This window comes from Hyaena hyaena, unplaced genomic scaffold (assembly GCF_003009895.1).
Source record: "Hyaena hyaena isolate Hyena2069 unplaced genomic scaffold, ASM300989v1 scaffold_372, whole genome shotgun sequence".
Classification (NCBI taxonomy): Eukaryota; Metazoa; Chordata; class Mammalia; order Carnivora; family Hyaenidae; genus Hyaena; species Hyaena hyaena.
Window position 1 is genome coordinate 979,132 of NW_024081004.1, and position 22,812 is coordinate 1,001,943.

A 22,812-nucleotide genomic window follows, 5' to 3' on the forward strand; every position below is an offset into this window, starting at 1 on the left:
TCCACATGCCTCTTTTCTAAATTTCCTTGCCACTTTCTAGTCATCCAGCCAAACCATTAGCCATAGCCCACGAACCAATATATAATCACAGATCTGGTCATTCCTTCTTCCAAGCAAAGTGAACAGCCAGGTGCACTGCATATAGTTCTGTTCATTGGGGGAATTTCCCTTCACCACTGTCCTTCAAGAATGTCCCAGACAGGGGCGATAGTGCTATGAAATGTCCACTTTGGGGGTGCCTGGGTGGCTCAGTCTTAAGCAACCAGTTTGGGCTTAGGTCATGATCTTGTGGTTCGTGAGTTTGAGCCCCACATTGGACTCTGTGCTGACAGCTTGGAGCCTGGAGCCTGCTTCCAATTCTGTGTCTCTCTCTCTCTCTGCCCCTCCCCTGCTCATCCTCTGTCTCTCTCTCCTTCAAAAATAAATAAACATTAAAAAAAAAAAGAAATGTCCACTTTGGGGTGGTCCTGCATATCGTTCAGACCCATTTATAAACCAGGCCTAAGTCTTCTCTTCCTCTGTGAATAGATCTTAGGGAACTATTTATGAGGCCATAGGTACAGGCTAGAAGAGAGAAAGGCAGTATAACAGAAATGGGAACCGTAGACATTTGGGCTGCTTCTTCATGTAGCTTACTTATACCCTATAGGTCTGCTCTCATTCAGTCACATATATACCACTTCTGTTTAATGCTTCTGTTGTTCATATCCAACTTTATATCTTGGTGAGTAAGGTAACACCCAGTTCATGATGGGCATCTCAAATCACATGGTAATTTGGTGGCTTATGGCTAAGTACTCAGTATCTACTAAGTCCCAGTCAAGGCCAAAAGCTCTTTTTTAAAAAGAGAGTAGTTATCCATGGAGGGTGACAAGGCTTTGCCCCAAAATCCTAAAGGCTTGTACTGCATACAGTCCACCTATGGGGTCCCGCCAGAGACTTCAAACAGTATCCCTGCCTGCCACTGATACTTCAGGCACCATTGGATCTACTGGATCATCTGACCCATGCTGCAGAGCAGCTTGCGTAGTAGCCTAGATCTCTTGCACAGCCTTCTTCTGTTCTGGGCACCTCTCAGCACAGGCTGCATCTCGGGTCACTCCATAAATGAGCCAGAGTAATACACCCAAATGAGGAATTTGTTGCCTCCAAAATCCAAAGCCCACTAGCCATTGTGCCTCTTTTTTTGGTTATATATAGAAGAGGCCAGATGCAACAACTTACCCTTCACTTTAGAAGGGATATTTCAACATACCCCATACCACTAGGACCCTAGCAATTTCACTGAAATAGAAGACCCCTGAATTTTTGTTGGATTTATTTACCTACCCTCTGACACATACAAGTCTTAATCAATAAGTATAGAGTGGTTGCTATTTTTTGCTCACTAAGTACAATCAGCATAATATCAATGTAATGAACCACGGTGATAATCTTATTAAAGGGAAAGATAATCAAGATCCTGAAAACTAAATTATAAGATAGGACTAGAGAGTTAATATACGCCTGAGGTAGAGCAGTGTAGTACAGTGCATTGCTGGCCTTGCCTGCTGATAGCAAAGTGCTTCTGGTGGACCTTTGATGGGGGTGGAGAAAAAAAAACATCTGCCTGAAGGTACCAGGTAACCAAGGAATGTATTAATTTGCTCAAGTAATGATACCTTATCTGGTACAGCAGCTGCAGTTGGAATTACTACCTGTTAAGCTTATGCCAATCCATGTGTCATTCCCCAAGATCCATCTGTCTACTGCACAGGCCAAATGAGCGAGTTGAATGAGAATATGGTGGGAATTACCATCCTTGCATCCTTCAAGTCTTTGATGATAGCACTAATCTCAATAGTCCCTAATATAATATATTATTTTTACTTACTATTTTCCTGGTTTCATGGTTTGTGCTTGGCCTTTCCCACCATAATAGCCCTCACTACACAGATCAAAGAACCAATGTAGGGATTCTGTCAACTGCTGAGTATATTCCAATTTTTTGTTTTGGTACTGGGAAATAATCATAGGATGGGTTTGGGGACCCACTGGACTCACTCTGAAACAGACCAGAGTTATACCTCCATTGACCAGCTGACCTCCAAACACCCACCCCTCACTCTGAGCAACAGTGATCTTTAGGGTCTCCTGGAATTAGTTCAGAACCAGCATCTAATATTCCCTAAAAGTTCTGATAATTTCCTTTTCTCCAGTGTACAGTTAACCTGATAAAGGACCATGGGTCCTTTGGGGGAAGTTGGGGAAAAGATTAACAGTATATTTTCCATAGAGCATGGGACTCCTTCCTCAAGAGGATTCTTCAGAGAATCCTATGGACTGAATGTTTGTGTGTCTCCAAAATTTGTATGTTGAAGCTTAATCCCTAGTGTGATGTTAGGAAGCAGAGCTTTTGGGAGATAATTAGGTCATGAGGGTGGAGCCATCATGAATCAGAGTAGTAACCCTTCTAGAAGACACAAGAGAGATGATCTCTCTGCTCTCTGCCATATGAGGACATAACAAGAAGACAGCCATCTGCAGGCTAGAGGATCTTCACCAGAAGATGTGGGCACCTTGATTCCAAAACTCTGAGAAATAAATTACTGTTTAAGTAACCTAGTCTGTGGTATTTGTTATAGCAGCCCCAAGCTAAGACAGAAATTGGTACCAAAAAGTAAGATGCTGCTGAAACAAATAATGTGAAAGTGGCTTTGTAATTGGGTAATCAGTAGAGACTAGCAAAGTTTTGAGGCATTACTAGAAAAAGGTGATACTGCTATGAAGAGACAGTTAAAGGCAGTTCTGATGAGGGCTCAGAGGGAAAAGAAGCTGTAGGGAAAGCTTTTGTCTTCTTAGAGAATACATACATGTACAGAATGTTGGTAGAAATACGGACAGTAAAGGCCATTCTGATGAGGTCTCAGGTAGAAATGAGGAACTTGCTATTGGACAACAGAAAAGGCAGTCTTTGTTAAAAAGGGGCAAAGAACTTGGCTGAGCTGAGTTTTTGTTCTAGTGTTTTGTGAAAAGTAGAACTTCGGGCATGAAATTGGATATTTAGCTGAGGAGTTTCTAAGTAAAGTGTTTAAGAGCAGCTTCATTTCTGTTAATTATCAAATACTGTCTCTGTCTCCATCAACTCATGAACAGTTAAAAATAATGATATAGCCACACAATTTAATAGTATTCACATTGTAAAGAAACAAACTGTTGATACATATAGCTTAAGCATAATAAAAACATTATGCAGAGTGAAGGAAGCCTTACACAGAAGAGTACATATTCCGATTCCATCCATGTGAAGTTCTAGGAGAGACAAAATTAATCTGTATCTGAAAAAAAAGTGTGATTGCTGGTGTTCAGGGATTGGCTGGGAAGTAACATGAGGGGACTTCCTTTTTTTTTTGTTTTATTTTATTTTTGAGACAGAGACAGAGAGGAAAAGGGGGAGACACAGCAAAGCAGGCTCTAGGCTCCACACTGTCAGCATAGAGGCTGACATGGGGCTCCATCCCATGAACTGTGAGATCATGACCTGAGCCGAAGTTGTGCGCCTCACTGACTGAGCCACCCAGGTGCCTCACCATGAGGGAACTTTCAGGGATAATGGTAATTGTCTATGTCAGTGGTTCTAAAAGTTACTGAAATTACCTGCAACTTGTTAGAAATATGAGTTCTAAGGCTTTACCTCAGTAACTCTAAGGCAGGCCCATCATTCTGTATTTTAATGGTCTCTCCAGATGATTCTGATATAAGCTAAAGATGTACGTCACTGTTCTGTATCTTTTTTTCTTTTATTAAGTAGGCTTCACAACTAGCGTGGAGCCCAGCACAGGGCTTGAACTCACAATCCTGAGATCAAGACCTGAGCTGAGATCAAGAGTCAGACACATAACCAACTGAGCCACTTAGGCACTCCTGTTAATTTTTTTTTTTAATGGTCTGTATCCTGAGAGGAGTTTGAGTTGTGATGATGAATGCACTTAACAAAACTAAGCAAATGTATAATTCATTTCATGTAAATTGTGTCTCAAAGGGGAAAAAGAAGGGGGAGTATACTATCTGCAATTTACTTTGAAATGCATCAAAAATAAGATGGATAAAGATGTATATATGTGCACATATACATCTGTATATGTACATACATGCACTTATGCATGTGTAAGCATAATGCTGGTTTAACATCAGTGTGTGTGTGTATGTGTATGATTTTACACTAAAGACAAATATGTAGTCATTTTAGGGACACAGGAAAATTTTTTGATAAAATTTAATACTTTTGAATGATAACTTTTAATAAGCTAGGAATAAAATCTGACAGAAAAACTACAAATTTAAATTGAAAATCATGCAAAATAGAAAAATGTTCAAAGAGATCTCATTTAAAAAAAAGTCATCAAGGGGCGCCTGGGTGGCTTAGTCGGTTAAGCGTCCGACTTTCGCTTAGGTCATGATCTCGCGGTTCGTAGGTTCGGGCCCCGCGTCGGGCTCTGTGCTGACTGCCAGCTCAGAGCCTGGAGCCTGTTTCAGTCTGTGACTCCCTCTCTCTCTGACCCTCCCCTGCTCACGCTGTCTCTCTCTCTCCTAGAAATAAATAAAAACATTAAAAAAAAAAAAAATTTTTTTAAAAATAAAAAAAAGTCATCAAGAGGCCCCCGGCCGGCTCAGTCAATAGAGCATGTGGCTCTAGATTTCAGGCCCACATTGGGTGTGGAGCCTGCTTTAAGAAAAGACAAAGAAGAAGAAAAACAATATTATAACAAAATGAAAAAGAAAGGAAAAAATAGTCATTAATATGTTGAGATGATTGTAAAAATATATAGAAAAGCAGAGAACTGAAAGCAGTTGTCAATTCTGAAAATGCAGGAGCACTGACTTGCCTTACCAAATATAAGGACTTACTTTTAAAGATATAGTAGTTAAGATAGTGTGGTACTAACTGGACCAATGGAACAAGAGAAAGATCCCAGAAATCACCCTCCACATAGATAGGATATGTTTTATACTTACTATAAAACAGAAGTGGCACTGCAGTTAATGGGGAAAGGATAGACTTATCAGTAAATGGGGCTAGGAAAATTGGCTATCCGTAAGAAATTTTTCTTTCAAAAAGAACTACCCTACAACTCAGGAGTTGTGCTCCTAGGAATTTATCCAAAATATACAGAAATGCTGATTTGAAGGGGCACATATACCCCAGTGTTTATAGCAGCACTATCAATAATAGCCAAATTATGGAAAGAGCCCAAATGTCCATTAACTGATGAATTGATAAAGAAGATGTGGTGTGTATATAAATTTGTATTACATTACATACACATAATGGAATACTACTCGGTGATGAAAAAGAATGAAATCTTGCCATTTGCAACAGTGTGGATGGAACTGGAAGATATTATGCTAAGCAAAATAAGTCATTGAAAGATACATGATTTTACTCATGTGGTATTTGAGAAACTCAACAAATGAACCTAAGGGGAGGGAAGGAAAATTAAGATAAAAACAGAGAGGGAGATAAACCATTAAGAGACTCTTAAATACAGAGAACTAACAGGATTGCTGGAGGAGTGAATGGGGGGGGCATTGAATGGGAGATGTATGTTAAAGAGGGTACTTTTTGAGATGAGTGCTGGATGTCATATGTAAGAGGTGAATCACTGGCTTTTATTTGAAGGCAAAACTACACTGTATGTTAACTAACCTGAATATAAATTTAAAAAGAAAGAATTGATTGCTCCTTTAACTCAGTAATCACATCATATAGATTAAAGAAAATCTTTAAAACTTTTAGAAGAAAATATAAATAAAATATTTTGACCTTTCTGTAGGAAAAGATTTCTGAAGAGTTTCTTAAACAAGTTACAAAACCATTAACCTTAAAAGATTGATGGATTTCACTGCGTTATAATGCAGTACAGTTTTTTAATCAGAAGACATCTTAAAAACACAAGTCACAAACTAGGAAATGACACTTGATACCCATATAATGTGTAAGAAAGGACATTATTAAGAGTATGTGAAGAACTCCTCTCCTACAAACCAATATAATTTTCCAAGTAGGAAAATAGGTAAAAGTCATGATTAGGCATTTCATACAAGAAATAGCACAAATGGCCTATAGGGTGTCCAACCTCATTATTAATATGGGAAATACAAATCAGGACGATATCTTAAACACCCATTTCATTGGCAAAAATTGAGAAGTCAGGTGATAACAAATGATGGAGAAGAAAAGGATTAAACAGTATCTCTTAAACTACTACTAATTGAGAAAATACTATAACGAAATTGAAAAAATACAGCAGTATTTCATAAAGTTAACATTTATATCTCCTATGACCACTTCAAGGTATATACTGAAGAAAACCTTGCATATGTGTGCCAGGAGACAGATAAAAGAGTGCTCATGCCACTAAAAAGTGTTATTAACCTGTCTTCAGAATAGATCAGTTGCAGTATTGACATACAGTAGCCTGTTGGATAGCAGTTAAAATGAATCAAATATAGTCATTTACAACAACTGGGATTATATTTAGGGACATAATGTTGAGTGAACAAGCCAAGACTACATCCAGTATACCTTTTAGAAAGTTGAAAATCCAGCGAAATTATGAACAGTATACAGCTTATACCATTTTTAAGCAAAAAAGTATAAAATTCCTGATAATGGTTACCTTGAAGTTAAACAGGAAAATGGAATAAGGGAAGGGGAGAGTACCTTGGGAATAAAAGTGTATGGAAATGTTCTTGGGTTGGGTTCACAGTAAGTAAATAAATTAAAAAGGCACATAGCAGTATGTATTTATACTTTTGTGTATACTTTGTCTTGGAGAAGAAAAGAAAAAATAAGGAAGAGGGGATTGTTTTTTTCTGCTCCTGCCTGGAAGAAGCTAGCATGCAGTTTTAATAACTGCTTAAGGAACTGAGTTATAGAGGAGGACAAGGAGAATTTGCTGTACAGAGTTAAAACTGAAAATTGAAATTTTCTTATTTCTTTAAATTGAAGAGGATGAGGGCAGTGTATGCATTGTTATTCTGATTGCTGTCAACTCTTTTAAATATTCATGCATCTTGTAGCGAAGGTTTTAACTTGAGCTATCCAATATTAGCCACGTGTTTTTTTTAACTCAATTTGAATTTTTATTTGTATTTAATTTTAATTCCTCAGGCATACTAGCCACATTTCAAATGTTTAATAGCTGTATCTGTCTTGTGGCAACCATATTGGACAGCGCAGATACAGAACATTTCCATCATTGCAGCAGATTATATTGGACAACACTGGAGCTCTTCATGAAAATCAAATATACACTTCAACTTCTTTATAGCCCAAAGTTGTATTAGCTAATCTGTATTAAGAAAACAAATATACCTTAGATGACTTTACAGTTGACCTGTGATTATAAAAATTTGAATTGGTTTTACTTTTTGGCCATAGATAGACCGATTTTTTTTCTTCATCCTCTCATTTCTAACACTTTTCTACCATTGTTTATTAATAGTTTGGCAAAGGATAATATAAGAAAGAAATCTAGCCTTATGTTTTACAATTTATAATTTTAAAATTTAAGGTACATTCAGATGAAGTTATAATTATATAGAAAGTATAATTAACTCCTACTTTTTTGAGATATCAAAAGACTTGAAATAATGAGGGATAGAATTCTAATTTTTTTAATAATTCAACTAGCATTGGGCATTAAGGAAGGTCCTTTCTCATTTCTCTCATATCCTACCTCAGGTCCTACACACAGCAGTTTAAATATTCCATACTAACATCGTTTGAAAGTATAACTTACTGGTTTATGAGGTATTTTTAAACATTTGTTATATATTTTTGTTTATTTGCATTTTCCATATTAATTGTTAATTACAAATTGAAAAGCTTATTACTTATGGACACATTTAATGCGTTTATATTATTATTGCCTAATGAATAATTATACTGGGATTTTTTTTTTTATATATATACATATATAGTTGTTGAAGTCCGAAGAGGATTCCTCATATAAACCTGTGAAGAAAGCTTGTACTCAACTTGTTGATAACCTAGTTGAGCACATTCTTAAATATGAGGAATCTCTAGCTGGTAAGACATTTTATATATTGGTCATTAAGTTGATTTTATAAGATATTTTAAAATACTTTGGACACATTCTCAATTTTGCCTCTGGTTCTGCTTAGCCTAATAGCTACTTCACTTTTAAATGAAGGTGTTTTTTGGTTTGTTTGGTTCTTTTTTTTTTTTTTTTTTTTGGTTTGTTTGATGTTGCAGCCTAGATTATATTGTTTAGGTTAAGATTATTTAGAGTAGTATTATAAAAGGTTAGGCTTCATCTCTTCTACATATCTTTTAGATGTCATGTTGAACAGACAACAAAAGTCCAGGGGTTAATATGTATTTAGCTAGTTGCAGTCATTCTAAAACTGTTTGATATCTTTTAAATGATATAAAATTTTCTCTCAAAATGAAATTGTTTTAACTATTATAAAAATGTTTTTAAAATATTTGTAGTACATTCCTAATACCATTTATAATTGTTATGTAAAATGTGCTTAATCTTGAGCTAGATAAAGCAGTTAATATTTTTTAAATTGACAAATTCCTTAAATGCTTAATATTTATTATCTATTACATTATTTAACAGTCACAAATCTGAAGTTATTAATCAGATTATAAGTAAATATATAAAACTGTAAAAGTTATAATTGATAATCTATTACTTAAAGCACCCAGGACTAACATTACTTCCTAATGTATCTCCTAATGTACATTGATGAGGAACATTAGTCAGCCTTGGTCATTCTCCAGAATTGGGGGCCACTTGCCTCTTACAGAGGTACCATTATGACACCTAAGGAAATTGTTGATATCCTTTATATTTTTATGCCTTTTTTTCTTTAATTATTTTCCATTTTCCATGTGTACCTCTTTTTCTTTTTACCTACTAGTTCTGTTTCCCCTATTTTTGCCTATCATAGATTTTAAGGGTGATACTGTTGTCACTTAAGGTTGAAAACTTGCTAATCTCTTCTAAAAACTAATTTGCCTCCTAAAAACCATTCTATCTCCTAACTAACAGCATCTCCCTCCCATTGGAGCAGCAGTGGGTTTACCTTTCTGATATAGCCCTGGTCCAGCTTCTTAATTTGTTACTCTAGGCTTTTAACAGTCTTCTCCCACGGCAACTTCTCTTTTTTCCCAGTGCCCTCACAGTATCACCTCAGCTAAATTGTTTTTCTCCTGCTTTGCTAACTTGCCCATACTTACTTCCATCCATTTTAGATATAAGAAACACCATGTTTATTCCCAAAAGCCCATTCCTAAACTTCTTAACTTATTCTCTTTTTTTAACTTCAGTCCTCCACCCCTCAGTGTAAAATTTGCCTTCCATAGCACAGCCTCTTTTGTCTTTTATTCTTAATATATGTAATTATCTATAATAAAAAAATTTAAGAAGTCTAGCATCATAAGAAATGTTAATCTTTTATTGAAGTATGTGCTGAATCAATTCAGGGGATAATATTGAGTAATTTAAATAATCTGTATAATTTCCACTGCCTTGTCATATTTTAGTATCTTATTTCTCTGTTTTTCCAGACTCTGACAATAAAGGTGTGAATTCTGGAAGATTGGTAGCTTGCATAACCACTTTGTTCTTATTCAGCAAAATAAGACCTCAGCTCATGGTTAAGCATGCCATGACTATGCAGCCATACCTTACCACTAAATGTAGTGTAAGTATAGAGCTGTCCTATTTTTTATGTCTTACCATGTAGTAAGTATTTTAAATTTAGAATTCACATTGTGTCATCCACATTTTTACTGACTGATCAACTGTGTCATGTACTCAAATATATGTTCTAATATTTGTGGCAAGTTTTATAAGACATCATTTTTCTGATATATTAAAAATAAAGTTCTGGCTTCATTTCTCCATAAGCTCCTGAAGCTAAATGCTTATTAATGCTAACTAAATGTTGTAACTATTGTGAAGACTTCAAAAGTGAATGAGGCAGAGTTCCTCTCACTTAGAAGTAGTACTGTCTTTTAGATTCTGAATTTGCTTTTCATTTGTCATTTCAATATATTTTGAGTATATTTATTTTATAATACATCAGTAGGTTGAGTATGGAAAATCTAGTATATCAGAGATGTTAAGTAGCTGTTTTAAGTTAATATTGCACATACTCTGTTTTTCTAAGATAAAATGTAAAAATCAAATAAAACATTGCTTACATAAAATAATCCAGCAGTTTATATGAGCCTGGTGACTTAAGTGGCTTATTGCAAACACTAAATATTTACATATTCTAAAGTCTTTAAAATGTAAAATGTTTTTTTTACTTGCTATGTCCCCAGTGTTTCTAAGGAGCTAATTTTAACTGTTTACTAGATTTGTTTTGCTGCTGTGGTCTGGTTTTTTGATCTAAATTAGGAAGTTCTAGATGAAAGACCTCAGGATGTCCTGAGAAATTTTAAGAACTGAGGAAAGTACCAGAAGATAAATATATAAAAACAACTTTGTAATAATTTCTGAGACCCTATTCTATTTTTAGGGCTTAGGTTAAATTAAGAAATAAATTGATTAATGTATAATCTATGGCCAGTAATAGCTAATATTTATTGAACACAGTGCCAAATACTGTGAAGAATTTTACATGCATTATCTCATTTACCTTGTGAAGTAGGTATCATTATTATCTCAGTTTTACAGATAAGGAGCTAAAGCTTGATAATATAAATAGTTGCCCAGTGTTGCACAGCTGACCAGTCCCAAAGCTAGAATTTAACCCCATGTCCCCATGTCTGTTTGCTTCTAGGAACTGGACTATAATGTAACTTGCATAAATAGCCCTTGTTTGAATCAATATTTTTTTTTTAGCAAGATTACTTTGAAAACATTTTGTGTAGTCTGTGTGCGCACGCGCGTGTGTGTGCGCGCGTGCGTGCGTGCGTACATATATATAAATTTTCTTTTTATCACATCAGATGGGTAATGTGCCAAGGTTGTAACAATGATTGAGAGGCACATTTCACATAATAGCGTGAACACCCAATCGTCACATTTATGAACTACAAAAGGATCTATAAATATATTTTATTTGATCCTGTGGGTATGCCAAAAGGAAGGATGAATGTTGGAAAGTTTCATACACACACACACACACTCACACACACACAAAGTTTTATATAAATAAGGCCATCTCCTATATGTTAGACACATTTAAATGTTTTTGTTTCTTGTACCCTACCTCCATCTTTATTCTTCTTCATCTCAGGAGAAACAACCCGGATTATCCTTACATTCTGTATCCATGCTTCTGTAATTGTGCAGATGCACACATATATAACTGGTTGACTGGGTTTTTAAAAATCATGTTATGGGGTGCCTATGTTATTCAGACGGTTAAGGGTCAGACTCTAGATTTCGGCTCAGGTCATGGCCTCACAGCTCGTGGGATCCAGCCCTGCATCAGGCTCTGGGATGCTGGTGCAGAGCATGCTTGGATTCCCTCTCTCTCCCTCTGCTCCTCTCCTGCTCATGCTCTCTGACTCTTTCAAAATAAATAAATAAACTTTTAAAAATCTGGTTATGTTATATACCTATCATACATATATATCATATATATGTATGTTATATACCTATCATACACACACACACCACACACACACACATATATATATATAATCCATTTTATGGATATCTTATGATATATTTAACCATTTCCCAGTTTGGCAGGTATTTACATTGTTTCCTACTGATAGGCACTACAAATAATTCCTTAACAAACCTTCCTATTCATATACCTTTACATACTGATGCTTTTTTTCTTTGGGATAGATTCTAAGGAATGTTAGATTAATGCTAGATTAAGGGAATGTTCTTTTGGTTCTGGTTTTGGGTTTTTAATAGATTTTTCCTGATTGCTGGTGGACTTGTTTTATAGCCTCTTTGGAAACCAATGTATGACCATCTGTGTCATTTTTATGCTCTTTGTCAGACAAGTACAAAGCAATAGTTCATTTTGCTTCATTTTCCCTTCCCTGATTTCCAGAAGATTGAACATCTTTTTTTTATGATATTAACCAATTGTACTTAATTTTCTGTGACTTGACTGTATACATACATATATATTTATATGTCATTTGACCATTTTACCTTTGAATGGTGGGACTTTTTTTTCTTTCCTTTTTTGAAAAGTCTCTAAATTTTTTAGATCTTAAAACATCTTATGTTACAATCATTTCAGATATTTTTCTTAGTGTTCTATTCTTTTCTTTTCCTTCATGTTTTCCATCTTTAAATTTTTCTTCTAAATTTTAAGATATTTCTTTTACTTGATTTTCTAGGCTGGTAGTATTAAGAGTAGTTCAAAGTAAAATTTTAGCTATGATTCTCAGATGAATTTATTTTGACAAAAACTCTTCATCCCTAGACCCACTCTAACTCATCCCCTATTGCTTAACGCGGGTGGGAATGGGAGACCACAAGGAATGATAGGATTTCTATGCTACTTGAAAGTATTCATCTTACTCATTTTTTTACTTAATGCTATGGGTATGATGTGAGGATGGCTGAATGTCACATGGGCACGTTTTTTATTGCTCAGAAAAGTTCAAAATGAGTGTCAGTAACCTGTTGCTAAGAAGAAAGAGTGATAACTTGACTAGATAAAAACATGTTGAATGTCTTACTTCACAAAAATAACTAGTAACTGGTTGCCTTAGGGCAAGGGTGCTGGGTGACTGGAGGATAGGGGGTGGGAAAGAGATGGGGTTTTTTTGGAAAGAGACTTTATTATAAATCCTTTAATAACCTTTTTTATTTTTAAAATGTTCTATTTTTAAACTGCTTAGGTTTTAATAAAAGTTTTTAAACTTTAAATTTTTAAAATAAAGAGGTCTTATACCTAGTTCTGGGATTCTGTATTTTCATCTGTCATAAAAAGGGTTAACACAAGGCTTCTCAACCTCAGGGCTATTGACATTTAGGGTTGGATTATTCTTTGTTGTCAAGAACTGTTCTGAGCATTACAGATGTTTGTCAGCATCCCTGGCCTCTGTCCACTGGATACCAGCAGTACCTCCCAGCTCTTCTTGTGGGACAACAGAAATGTCTCCAGATATTGCCAGATATCCCATGGGGACAAACTCACCCCCAGTTGAAAACTACTAGGTTAACATACTCCAGTTTGAAAAATACTGATCTTAAAAACAGTATCAGTCTTGGTAAAATACTCAGTTAATAGTTAAACATTTTTGTTCAAAATTGGCTTGTGTTAACCTTTTAGGGGAAAAAAAACGACTAACTGTACCATTGTGATTAAGTAACCGAAAGGCTACATGGTAAGTTAGTGGCAGAGCTAGAATCCAGGTTCCTTTCTTATGCTCTTCCTTCCGTACCTTAAGAAAAAGCTCTTTTTTACATCTTTTTTAGGGTCACCTGGGTGACTCAGAGAAGTGTCTTTGGTTTCGGTGCAGGTCGTGATCTCACGGTTCATGAGATCAAGCCATGAATTAGGCTGTGTGCTGACAGCACAGAACCTGCTTGGGATTCTCTGTCTCTCCATCTCTCTGTCTCTGTCTCTCTCGCTCTCTCTGCCCCTGCCCCACTTATTCATTCTCTCTCTCAAAATAAATAAACATTAAAAGAAAAACATCTAAGAGTCTTTTTTTAACTGAAAGCTGACATTCATAATACCTCAGCCCTCAAATTCATAAAAATATATAAACTTTCTTGTCAGACTTTGATATTCATAAAACACTGATTTTATCCTTGTAGACACAGAATGATTTCATGGTTATCTGCAATGTTGCAAAAATCCTAGAGCTGGTTGTACCACTAATGGAGCATCCAAGTGAAACTTTCCTTGCTACTATTGAAGAAGATTTAATGAAGCTTATCATCAAATATGGCATGACTGTAAGCATTCAGTTTACCATCTCTCTATTGCTTAGTATAAAATTCACAATGATAACTAGGTCTTATAGTTTACCTTTGTCTTTAGCTCTTGTCTAAATGATAACTTTTTTTAATATATTTTAGGTAGTGCAACATTGTGTGAGCTGTCTGGGAGCAGTTGTAAATAAAGTGACACAAAATTTTAAATTTGTATGGGCCTGTTTCAATAGATACTATGGTAAGTTCAGTGCCTGGGCTTTACAGTTATTCTGCTGGGCTCTGTAGTGTGTCTAGCTCCTTTTTAAAAACACCTGTATAAGACAGCATCAGGGGAATTGTTAAGAGGTATGATTGTCCCCTGGGCCATTCTCAGAAGCAATATTTTCTAGCATCTTTTGTGTTTCCTTAATAACTCAATATAATTACTTTAGAAATTTACCTCATAAGTAACTGTTGGTAAGTTTTCTGCCCACTTTTTAAACTAAAATTTAAATAGCATTTTTTTTTCTTACATTAATTCTTTTAGGCTGTAAGATATTTTGTCATAATTCTGGATAGATGTGTGTGACATTTAAGAACCATTAGTAAAATTTACCTCTAACAACATAGCAGTAATTATTTAAAGATAATAACTCAAGGGTAAAAAGCTTGTTATAAGTAAATATTACTTCTCTTTATTAGGTGCCATTTCAAAGTTAAAAAGTCAGCACCAGGAGGACCCAAATAACACTTCACTTCTGACAAACAAACCAGCACTTCTTAGATCCCTTTTCACTGTTGGAGCACTATGTCGGCATTTTGATTTTGATCTAGAAGATTTTAAAGGCAACAGTAAGGTAAGATTCTAATATTAATTACTTAGCTGCTATAAAAAAAAAAAATAGGGCTATGTGACCCTGTGAACTGAAAATTACTAATGACCTAGGATGAAAGCAGCTTTTGAGTAGTCTGGTTTAATGAGAATTCTGAAGCAGTGCTACCCAAAACATGGTCCTCAGACTAGCCTGTGATCCACCAGCTGCTTGTTACTGATTTGTCATAAGAAGCTTACACCAGTTATATCAGCTTTGTAACAGTAGGCACACTGAGTTAAGCAGCTGACTTTATTATTTTTCATTATTACATTAATTTGCATCTTACACAAGCTTCTTTATCACAGACTTTTATTTTGAATGTCACCATTCCAAACTTTATGGATTTATAAATTTACTGGTGATTTATTCTTCAATAAAGTTCACGTGAAGAAATTCTCATTATTTGCCTTTAGTCTTTTTCCTTTATAATTGAAAACTGATTGAAGTTACTCTTCTTCATACACTAATAAGGTTTTTTCTCCTTAGGTTAACATAAAGGATAAAGTACTTGAACTATTGATGTATTTTACAAAACATTCAGATGAAGAAGTGCAAACAAAAGCCATCATTGGTCTAGGTAAGTTAAGTCTAAGTTTCTTTATAATTTTAGTTTGAGAATTTGAGCAAATTTGAAAATACTGTGAGTCTAAACTATTTTTTTGTTTAAGTATGTTTCTGTTTCACAGTAGGATTTGATATATAGAATATAGGACTGGGGGTTAAGACACCTGGGTTCCGTTCTTGGCTCAGCCAGTGACTTTTTAGGTGACCTTGAGCAAGTCCTATAACTACTCTGTTCATCAGAGAAACTTTATTTTGGTAGCATTTAACAACGTTTATAATTTAATATGCATGAACAATTGTCCATTTTAGTCTTTTGAACAAAAATGAGAAATAAATTTTTAGTTACCCAAACCAGACTAAATGTTTACTGATTTCTTTAAATAAACTTAAATCTTAGAATCTTAGTCCTCCTTCATCCCTTTCAGAAAATTACATATAGCAAATCGACTAAAAATTCAGATATCACTTACTTTAGAGAGTTATACTGAAACAGTGTTAAAACTTCAAGCCAAATGTGTACCTTTGAATATTCAGTCTGGGCATATGTTACATGAAAGGACAAAAGCTACAGTGTTAATGCAGAGAGGAAATAATGCAAATTGTAACTTGAAGAAGTAGCACTGTCCACAAAATAGTACCTCTAGACAAGTTAATAAATGACATCTTGCTTGTGTGACCTTGGACTAGTTATCTGATCACTCTATGCTTTGAGTTTAGTTTGTTATTTGACATCAGTAATACTTGCTATCATTATGGATCTTCATCTTGTCTTACATAAATAAGCATTTTGTACAAATAAACATGAATAGTATTATTTTGCTACTTATTAACTTGTTATAGAATTCAACATTGTGCCTTCATTATAATGCTATAAAAAATAAATGGAAGATATTGTTAGCTCTGGTTTATTTTAGAATTTTTCTGTTTCATCAAATGGATGTACACACACACACTTTTTTTTTTTTTTTTTTTTTTTTTTTTAATAATGCCAATGTAGTATCTACTGTTAGGGATCTAAAAAATGTTTACAGACATGACCTCTTAAATCCTGATAACGTCCCTTTGAGGTAGGTGGGTGGTAAATATTATTGTCCCCATTTTACAGATGGAGAATTGAGGCACAGAGAGATTATGTGACTCACCCAAGGTCACACTACAAGTCAGTGGTGGACCAGGAATAGAACCCAAGACACCTGACTCCTAATCCACTCCCCTAGCCACTAGGCCCTGCTCCCTCCTCAAGGTTTCCTCTTGTGTGAAATTCTCCTTTGAAATGCAATTTCTTGTTTTTAATTCATGGGGAAAGAAGTACCTGCTCTAATACTTCTCTGGGTAAGGCCACTAGCATATATTCTTCTGGTCATTTTAAGTTTTAATTTTTGAAAAGGAGCTCTTTATGTAAATTATAAACATATTCATTAATATTACATTAAATTTTAATATGAGTGTATTAAGATTTTTTTTTTCTCTTTTTAGGATTTGCCTTTATTCAGCATCCAAGTCTAATGTTTGAGCAAGAGGTGAAAAATTTATATAATAACATTTTATCTGATAAGAACTCCTCAGTAAATTTAAAAATACAAGTGTTAAAAAACCTCCAGACCTACCTACAAGAAGAGGATACACGTATGCAGCAAGCAGACAGAGACTGTGAGTAAAGATGTATTTTTACATTTTACAGTGTGGCTGGAATTAGAATACTATACGACTCTTTTTTAATGCAGACACCTGAATTTCTTTATCTACTATATGACAACACGTGTGCAGACATTAACATTTTGCAGGAGGATAGGGATTATAGTTCTCATCAGGTTCTCAAAGGTGCCTCTCACAGAGACATAAACACAAAAGATTAAGAGCCATTGAGCCAGAGTACTTACTCCCTGTAGTTTTATACTTTTGGTTGTGGCCTAATTTGATGTAATTCATAAAGTTAATATACATGTTCTTAATATGTTTACTTTTATAGGGAAGAAAGTTGCAAAACAGGAAGATCTAAAAGAAATGGGTGACGTATCCTCAGGGATGAGTAGTTCCATCATGCAGCTTTACCTCAAACAGGTGCTTGAGGCGTTTTTTCACACCCAGTCAAGTGTACGCCACTTTGCCCTGAACGTCATTGCATTGACCCTAAACCAGGGTCTTATTCATCCAGTTCAGGTGAGTATGTTTTATAGTGGCAGCACTTACTATAAGAGCCAGATTTGTTAACATTTGATGACATTGTGATTAGAGAATAGTAGTTCTTTATTCATCTTTGTTGTTAACTTTTTGTCCATTTAGGACAAAAAAGAATCCATCTCCTGGGTTGTCATTACTGTAAAATACCCATATATTCTAAATATTGTCTTTATTGAACAAATTTCCAGGTTACATTGGTAGAATATGTACTTGGAATCAGTTTTCTAGGTAGGGACGGTTTGTTTTAATCCATATTGATTCTGTCCCTAAGAATCAATAGCCTGTAATGTCAAGAGAGTTAACTGGGGTTAAGACTATTATCTAACTGTTAATAGGGTGGATGTATAGCCCATAGAAAAGTAAATTATATTACCTAAGCTCAGTTCCTTCGTTTGTAAATTGAAGGTAATATCAGCTACGTAATACCTCAGCACATTGATGTGAACACCAACTAACATAATAAAGACATCACTGAGGATTGGCAGCTGATGCTGATGTAGTAGTGTATAACCGTCTGACATGCTCAGGAGAGTACCATAGACTACAGAAGGAGACATCAGAAGCCTGTATCTTTAAAATTTTTTATTTTGGCTATTTTTGTGTCACTTTTTCTAAAATATGCTATATGTGAATATGCTTTGTTTTTCCCGATGTCCTGAAATTAAACATACTAATGAATATTTAGCCTGTCCATGACTCAGAGTCATCATCAAGATCATTTAATAAAATATACAGTAGTATGTTGAGACTCTCAAATTTTTGAGATATTTAGGACTCTTTGCTGGTATTCTGAATGGCCTTAGGTGGTTATGCTTTTTTGTATTTGCTTTTTTTAACTTTTAAATTTTACATTTATAAAAAATTGCAAGAGTAGTGCAATGAACTTACTCTGGTCACCTGTATTCCACCATTTGTTAACAGTTTGCCACATTTGCTTTCTCTCTCCATACACATGCTTCTTTCTGAATCATTTGATAGTAAGTTTCAGATATTACAGTAATCCTTTACCTCTAAACACGTCAGCGTATATTTTCTAAGAACGAACAAGGACGTTCTCTCACAAAACCATAATGCAGTCATCAAATTCATGAGATTTAACACTGATACAGTATTATCTAATATAAAGTCCATTTTCATATTTTGCAAGATAAGCCAGTAATGTTCTTTATGGACTTTCTTCCCCTGATTCAGGATTTAATCCATGATCATCCTTTTCAGTTAGTGCTGCATTGACATTTTTTAAGCTACTGTTTGTTTGTTTGATTGTAGTTTTCAGGTCTCCTCACCACTGATTCAGATTCACTTAACATAGCATTGGTGTTTCTTGACCTTAGAAGTCCAGTGAATATGGCTATTACCAAAGCACTAGCTATCAAACTGAACTGTCTGATCATTGAAGCCCTATATATAAAATCATTGTTGCAGAAGAATTTATATTTTCCTAGTTTTGCACATGGAAGACAAAGTATATTTTGCCCTATATTATCTTTACATAGCAAATCCAGTCAAGCTTGAAAAATTACTGGGTTATACGTTTGTATTATATATCATAATCTTAAGTTGGTATTCTTAGTGTAGGAGCTCTTTATGTTTAAAGAACCTTTACTTCACACTGAAATTGTTTACGTCTCACCACATCAGTATTTTTGCTGATGCAACATTGCTTTTTTTTTTCTTTAAGGTAAATCTAAGGGAAGATTAATCATTTTTAAAAGAACACTAAAACATGACATTTATAGGAAGGCCTATAAAGCCAAATTCATATATCCCAGTTATACAGTGAGTTTTAACATGTCATGAGACATACAGAGCTTTTACTACCGTGATGTCTTATAAACCCTTTATTTTTATTTTTAGTGTGTACCATATTTAATTGCTATGGGAACAGACCCAGAACCGGCTATGAGGAACAAGGCTGATCAGCAACTGGTGGAAATAGACAAAAAATATGCTGGATTTATTCATGTATGTATTTTTAAATTGATTAACCTAAATTTAAACATCTTTCTTTGGTATTCCATTTCCTTCATAATGTCCTGCCCATCTTCATATTAGAATAACATATTTTGCTTAGTACATAAAACTTTGGTTTGCGAGCATAATTTGTTCCAGAAACATACTCATAATCCAAACCACTTACATATCCAAGTGAATTTCCCAATAAGAAATAATAGAAACTCAGGTGGTTCATTCCACATCCCAAAAATGCTCATATAAAAATGATTACAATATTGTAATATAATACAAAATAATAAAATACAAAATATAAAGAAAAATAACCTGCACTTACCTTTGAAAACCTTCATGGCTAATGTGAGGGAGACAAGAGAGAGGAGGGTTTTTGTGTAGGATGACATTCACTATCACTGACGGAATCATTGCTATTTATTGGTTCAGTGGATTCTTTTTCTGTATGGAGGCCATTGTGTATGCTCGCATGGATGTTGACTACAGTACAGTATTAATAAACTCTTGTCATATACTGTAATATAACGGGCAAGAAAGCAGTGGAGGAAAGGGTCTATATCTGTAAGCAGCCTGAGCTAGAATGAACCAAAGCATTTCTAGACTCACTCTTGTATGGAAAAGTAAGGGACTGTCCATAGGTGCTTTGAAGTGACCAAAAATACACTAGTGCCAGTTGTGGGCACCTTCCATCGTTCTGAAAAATCACTGATTTCTGATAAATACCAAAGACTGAGAACAAGCATCCAAGCATGGGAGATGATCACCTGTGATCCCTTAGTGAGAGAAAGAGAGAAGAACCATTGGCTCAGTTGTGATCATGTGTCATTCAGCATCATGTACTACTCGTATTGCAAGACACTGCTTATCTCTCAAGTTAAAATTTATTAGAAATGTTTGCTCAGGGCACCTGGATGGCTCAATCAGTTAAGTATCCGATTTCAGCTCAGGTTATGATATGGCACTTTGTGAATTTGAGCCCTGCATCCGGCTCTGTGCTAACATGACAGCTCAGAGCGTGGAGCCTGCTTCAGATTCTGGGTCTCCCTCTCTCTCTGCCCCTCCCCCACTGATGCTCGGTCTCTCTCTCTCCCTCTCTCTCTCAAAAATAAATATTAAGAAAAATGTTTGTTCATCTTTCAAAATACCCACAGAACAAGTTACTCGCAATCCAAGGTTTTACTGTATTTACTTCTAAACATGCAACTGAGTTGTCCCCCAAGCTTTTTATTCTCATTTAAACTTAACTCTTAATATCCTTAGTGGGAGGGGAAGAAGATAGTGGAGAAATAGGAGGCTCCGTACTTCCCGCCTTCATCTTTCAGAGTAGGGCTGAAGCCAAAGAACTCTGAACCCCGAGTCTGGGAGGAAAGGAGGCAGAGTCTACTAGGAAGACAGCCTCATAAAGGCTACTTCAAGGAACAAACCGAAGCACACATGGTGGAGAGTCCAAATTATCACTACGAGTAGGGAAATAACCAAAATCACATCAAGAGAGACCAAGGGACACCCTTAAAAGAACACTTCCTGAACGGCCAGGCCCTGGACAATGTATGAACCTGCTTTAATATACCAGTACTCGCAGGTGCAGAGCACATAACAAGCCTTTAAAACATACAAGAGACAGAAAGTAAAATTAACTCTTAAGACTGAGCTAGAGATGATAGTCCAGCAAGCGCACTGGACTGAAAATAAGAATGCCTTGGTTCTAGTCCCTAAGGTGAGATCCTGGCAGTTACAGCTCTCTGAGTCTTGATTTTTTCTTCTATAAAATGAGGGGGTTGCAATAAATAATCTCTAATATTCCTGACCTCACTGGAGTTCATGATTTTATGATTTTAAGTGAAAAAACTAAACAGTGGAGTTAGCCTCTGCTTATAATATTCAAAGTGTGGTTTTAATTTGACTCTTGATTTGCATTACAAAAACAAGGCTTTTATTGATTTCAGATGAAAGCAGTGGCTGGTATGAAGATGTCCTATCAGGTACAACAGGCAATCAACACATGCCTAAAAGATCCTGTGAGGGGTTTCAGACAAGACGAGTCCTCTAGCGCCTTGTGTTCGCACCTTTACTCCATGATCCGTGGGAACCGCCAGCACAGACGGGCCTTTCTAATTTCTTTACTCAACCTCTTTGATGACACAGCAGTAAGCATAAACATCTTCTTCTTTTAAGAAAATAAATGTTCTATAAATTTTATGCTTAATGTCAGCATTTTGAAAATATTACCATTTTAGTAAATAATAGTGACTATATTAAATGTGTGTTTCTTTATACCTTCTATATTAATTACAAGGCATATAGTCAGATTTGGAGGGGAAATTTCACATGAATATAAATACAGTGAGAGATAAAATATAATTGTGTCTCCATACTGAGTATCTTATAAACTTGATAACAGTTCCTTTAAGCATAACTTTAAATAAGCTACATCACTAAATTATCACTTTGGAGGATAAGTTAATTCAATGAATAAGGTGAAACTTCACTATTTCTGCCACAATCAAATATTATTAGAATAACTGTTCCAGGTTTTTGGCTGCTGAAGTCCTTATTTGTTCAACTTGACTCCCTTAATAAAGAGCCCACTTTTGTGTAATTACGATTTTGACCCTTTGGGCTTTTGCACAGGCTGAATTGGCCAGGACCTAAACCAAGAAAATAGAATGCCCTATTGTTTAAGCTTACCTCTTAATTTATTCATTAATTTTACACACATATTTATTTAGCACCTGCTGTGTGTGGTAGTCATTGTGCTAAGAGATGAAGATAAAATGGTGGATAGGACAGATTTAGTATCTGCCCACATAGAGCTTACCAGTTAGTCTGTGTGTGTGTAAAGCTTTGAAAAGAGCAAAAGAAATATTTTTCTGTATTTAATCACTTACAAGTTGATTGTTATTATCCCAAAACCAGATTTTTTTTCAATAAAACAAAATTTAAATTACCAGAATGTAGATACCTAACTAGACCTTTTTTTTTTAAGTACTACATGTAATTTTTTGATATGTGATCTAGCAAATAAATACTACAAGCATCTATTTCAGAAGTACTTGGACTATCATTTAATCATCACCATGACCATCATCATCATCATATCATCATCAGTATTAAGTTTTCATGGTATGTAGGACATCATGCTAGGAATGGAAAATGGTATGATATAGTACTCTTGCCCTCACTGGATCTTACCTCCCTCCAATTGTAGAGACATGATAAAGGAAATAAGTAATAGTTAAGGTTAGCATATTTTGAGTGCCAGGTGGTTTATACAATTGATACTGCTCTAGTTCTTATCTCTTCTCCCGAGCTTCATTCCTGTGTGCTTTCATTGCCTGCTGTGTGTCTGTCAT

General features: G+C 35.2%; 1 protein-coding gene and 1 non-coding gene across 3 annotated transcripts in view; one reads left to right on the forward strand and one right to left on the reverse strand.

Moving 5' to 3' along the window:
- The window catches only part of NIPBL (NIPBL cohesin loading factor), a 199,048-nt gene that overhangs the window by 166,720 nt on the left and 9,516 nt on the right, over positions 1-22,812 (forward strand). For both annotated transcript variants that reach the window (XM_039250518.1, XM_039250519.1), the window contains exons 33-42: positions 7,966-8,074; positions 9,587-9,723; positions 13,773-13,913; positions 14,037-14,130; positions 14,574-14,728; positions 15,233-15,323; positions 16,787-16,960; positions 17,280-17,470; positions 19,349-19,456; positions 21,406-21,606. In XM_039250518.1, coding sequence (XP_039106449.1) covers positions 7,966-8,074; positions 9,587-9,723; positions 13,773-13,913; positions 14,037-14,130; positions 14,574-14,728; positions 15,233-15,323; positions 16,787-16,960; positions 17,280-17,470; positions 19,349-19,456; positions 21,406-21,606 — 1,401 coding nt within the window. The remainder of the gene's footprint in view (positions 1-7,965; positions 8,075-9,586; positions 9,724-13,772; positions 13,914-14,036; positions 14,131-14,573; positions 14,729-15,232; positions 15,324-16,786; positions 16,961-17,279; positions 17,471-19,348; positions 19,457-21,405; positions 21,607-22,812) is intronic.
- Positions 10,973-11,074, reverse strand: LOC120244170. The gene has a single exon (XR_005531483.1). It is a non-coding gene; the product is annotated as a small nucleolar RNA U13 (small nucleolar RNA).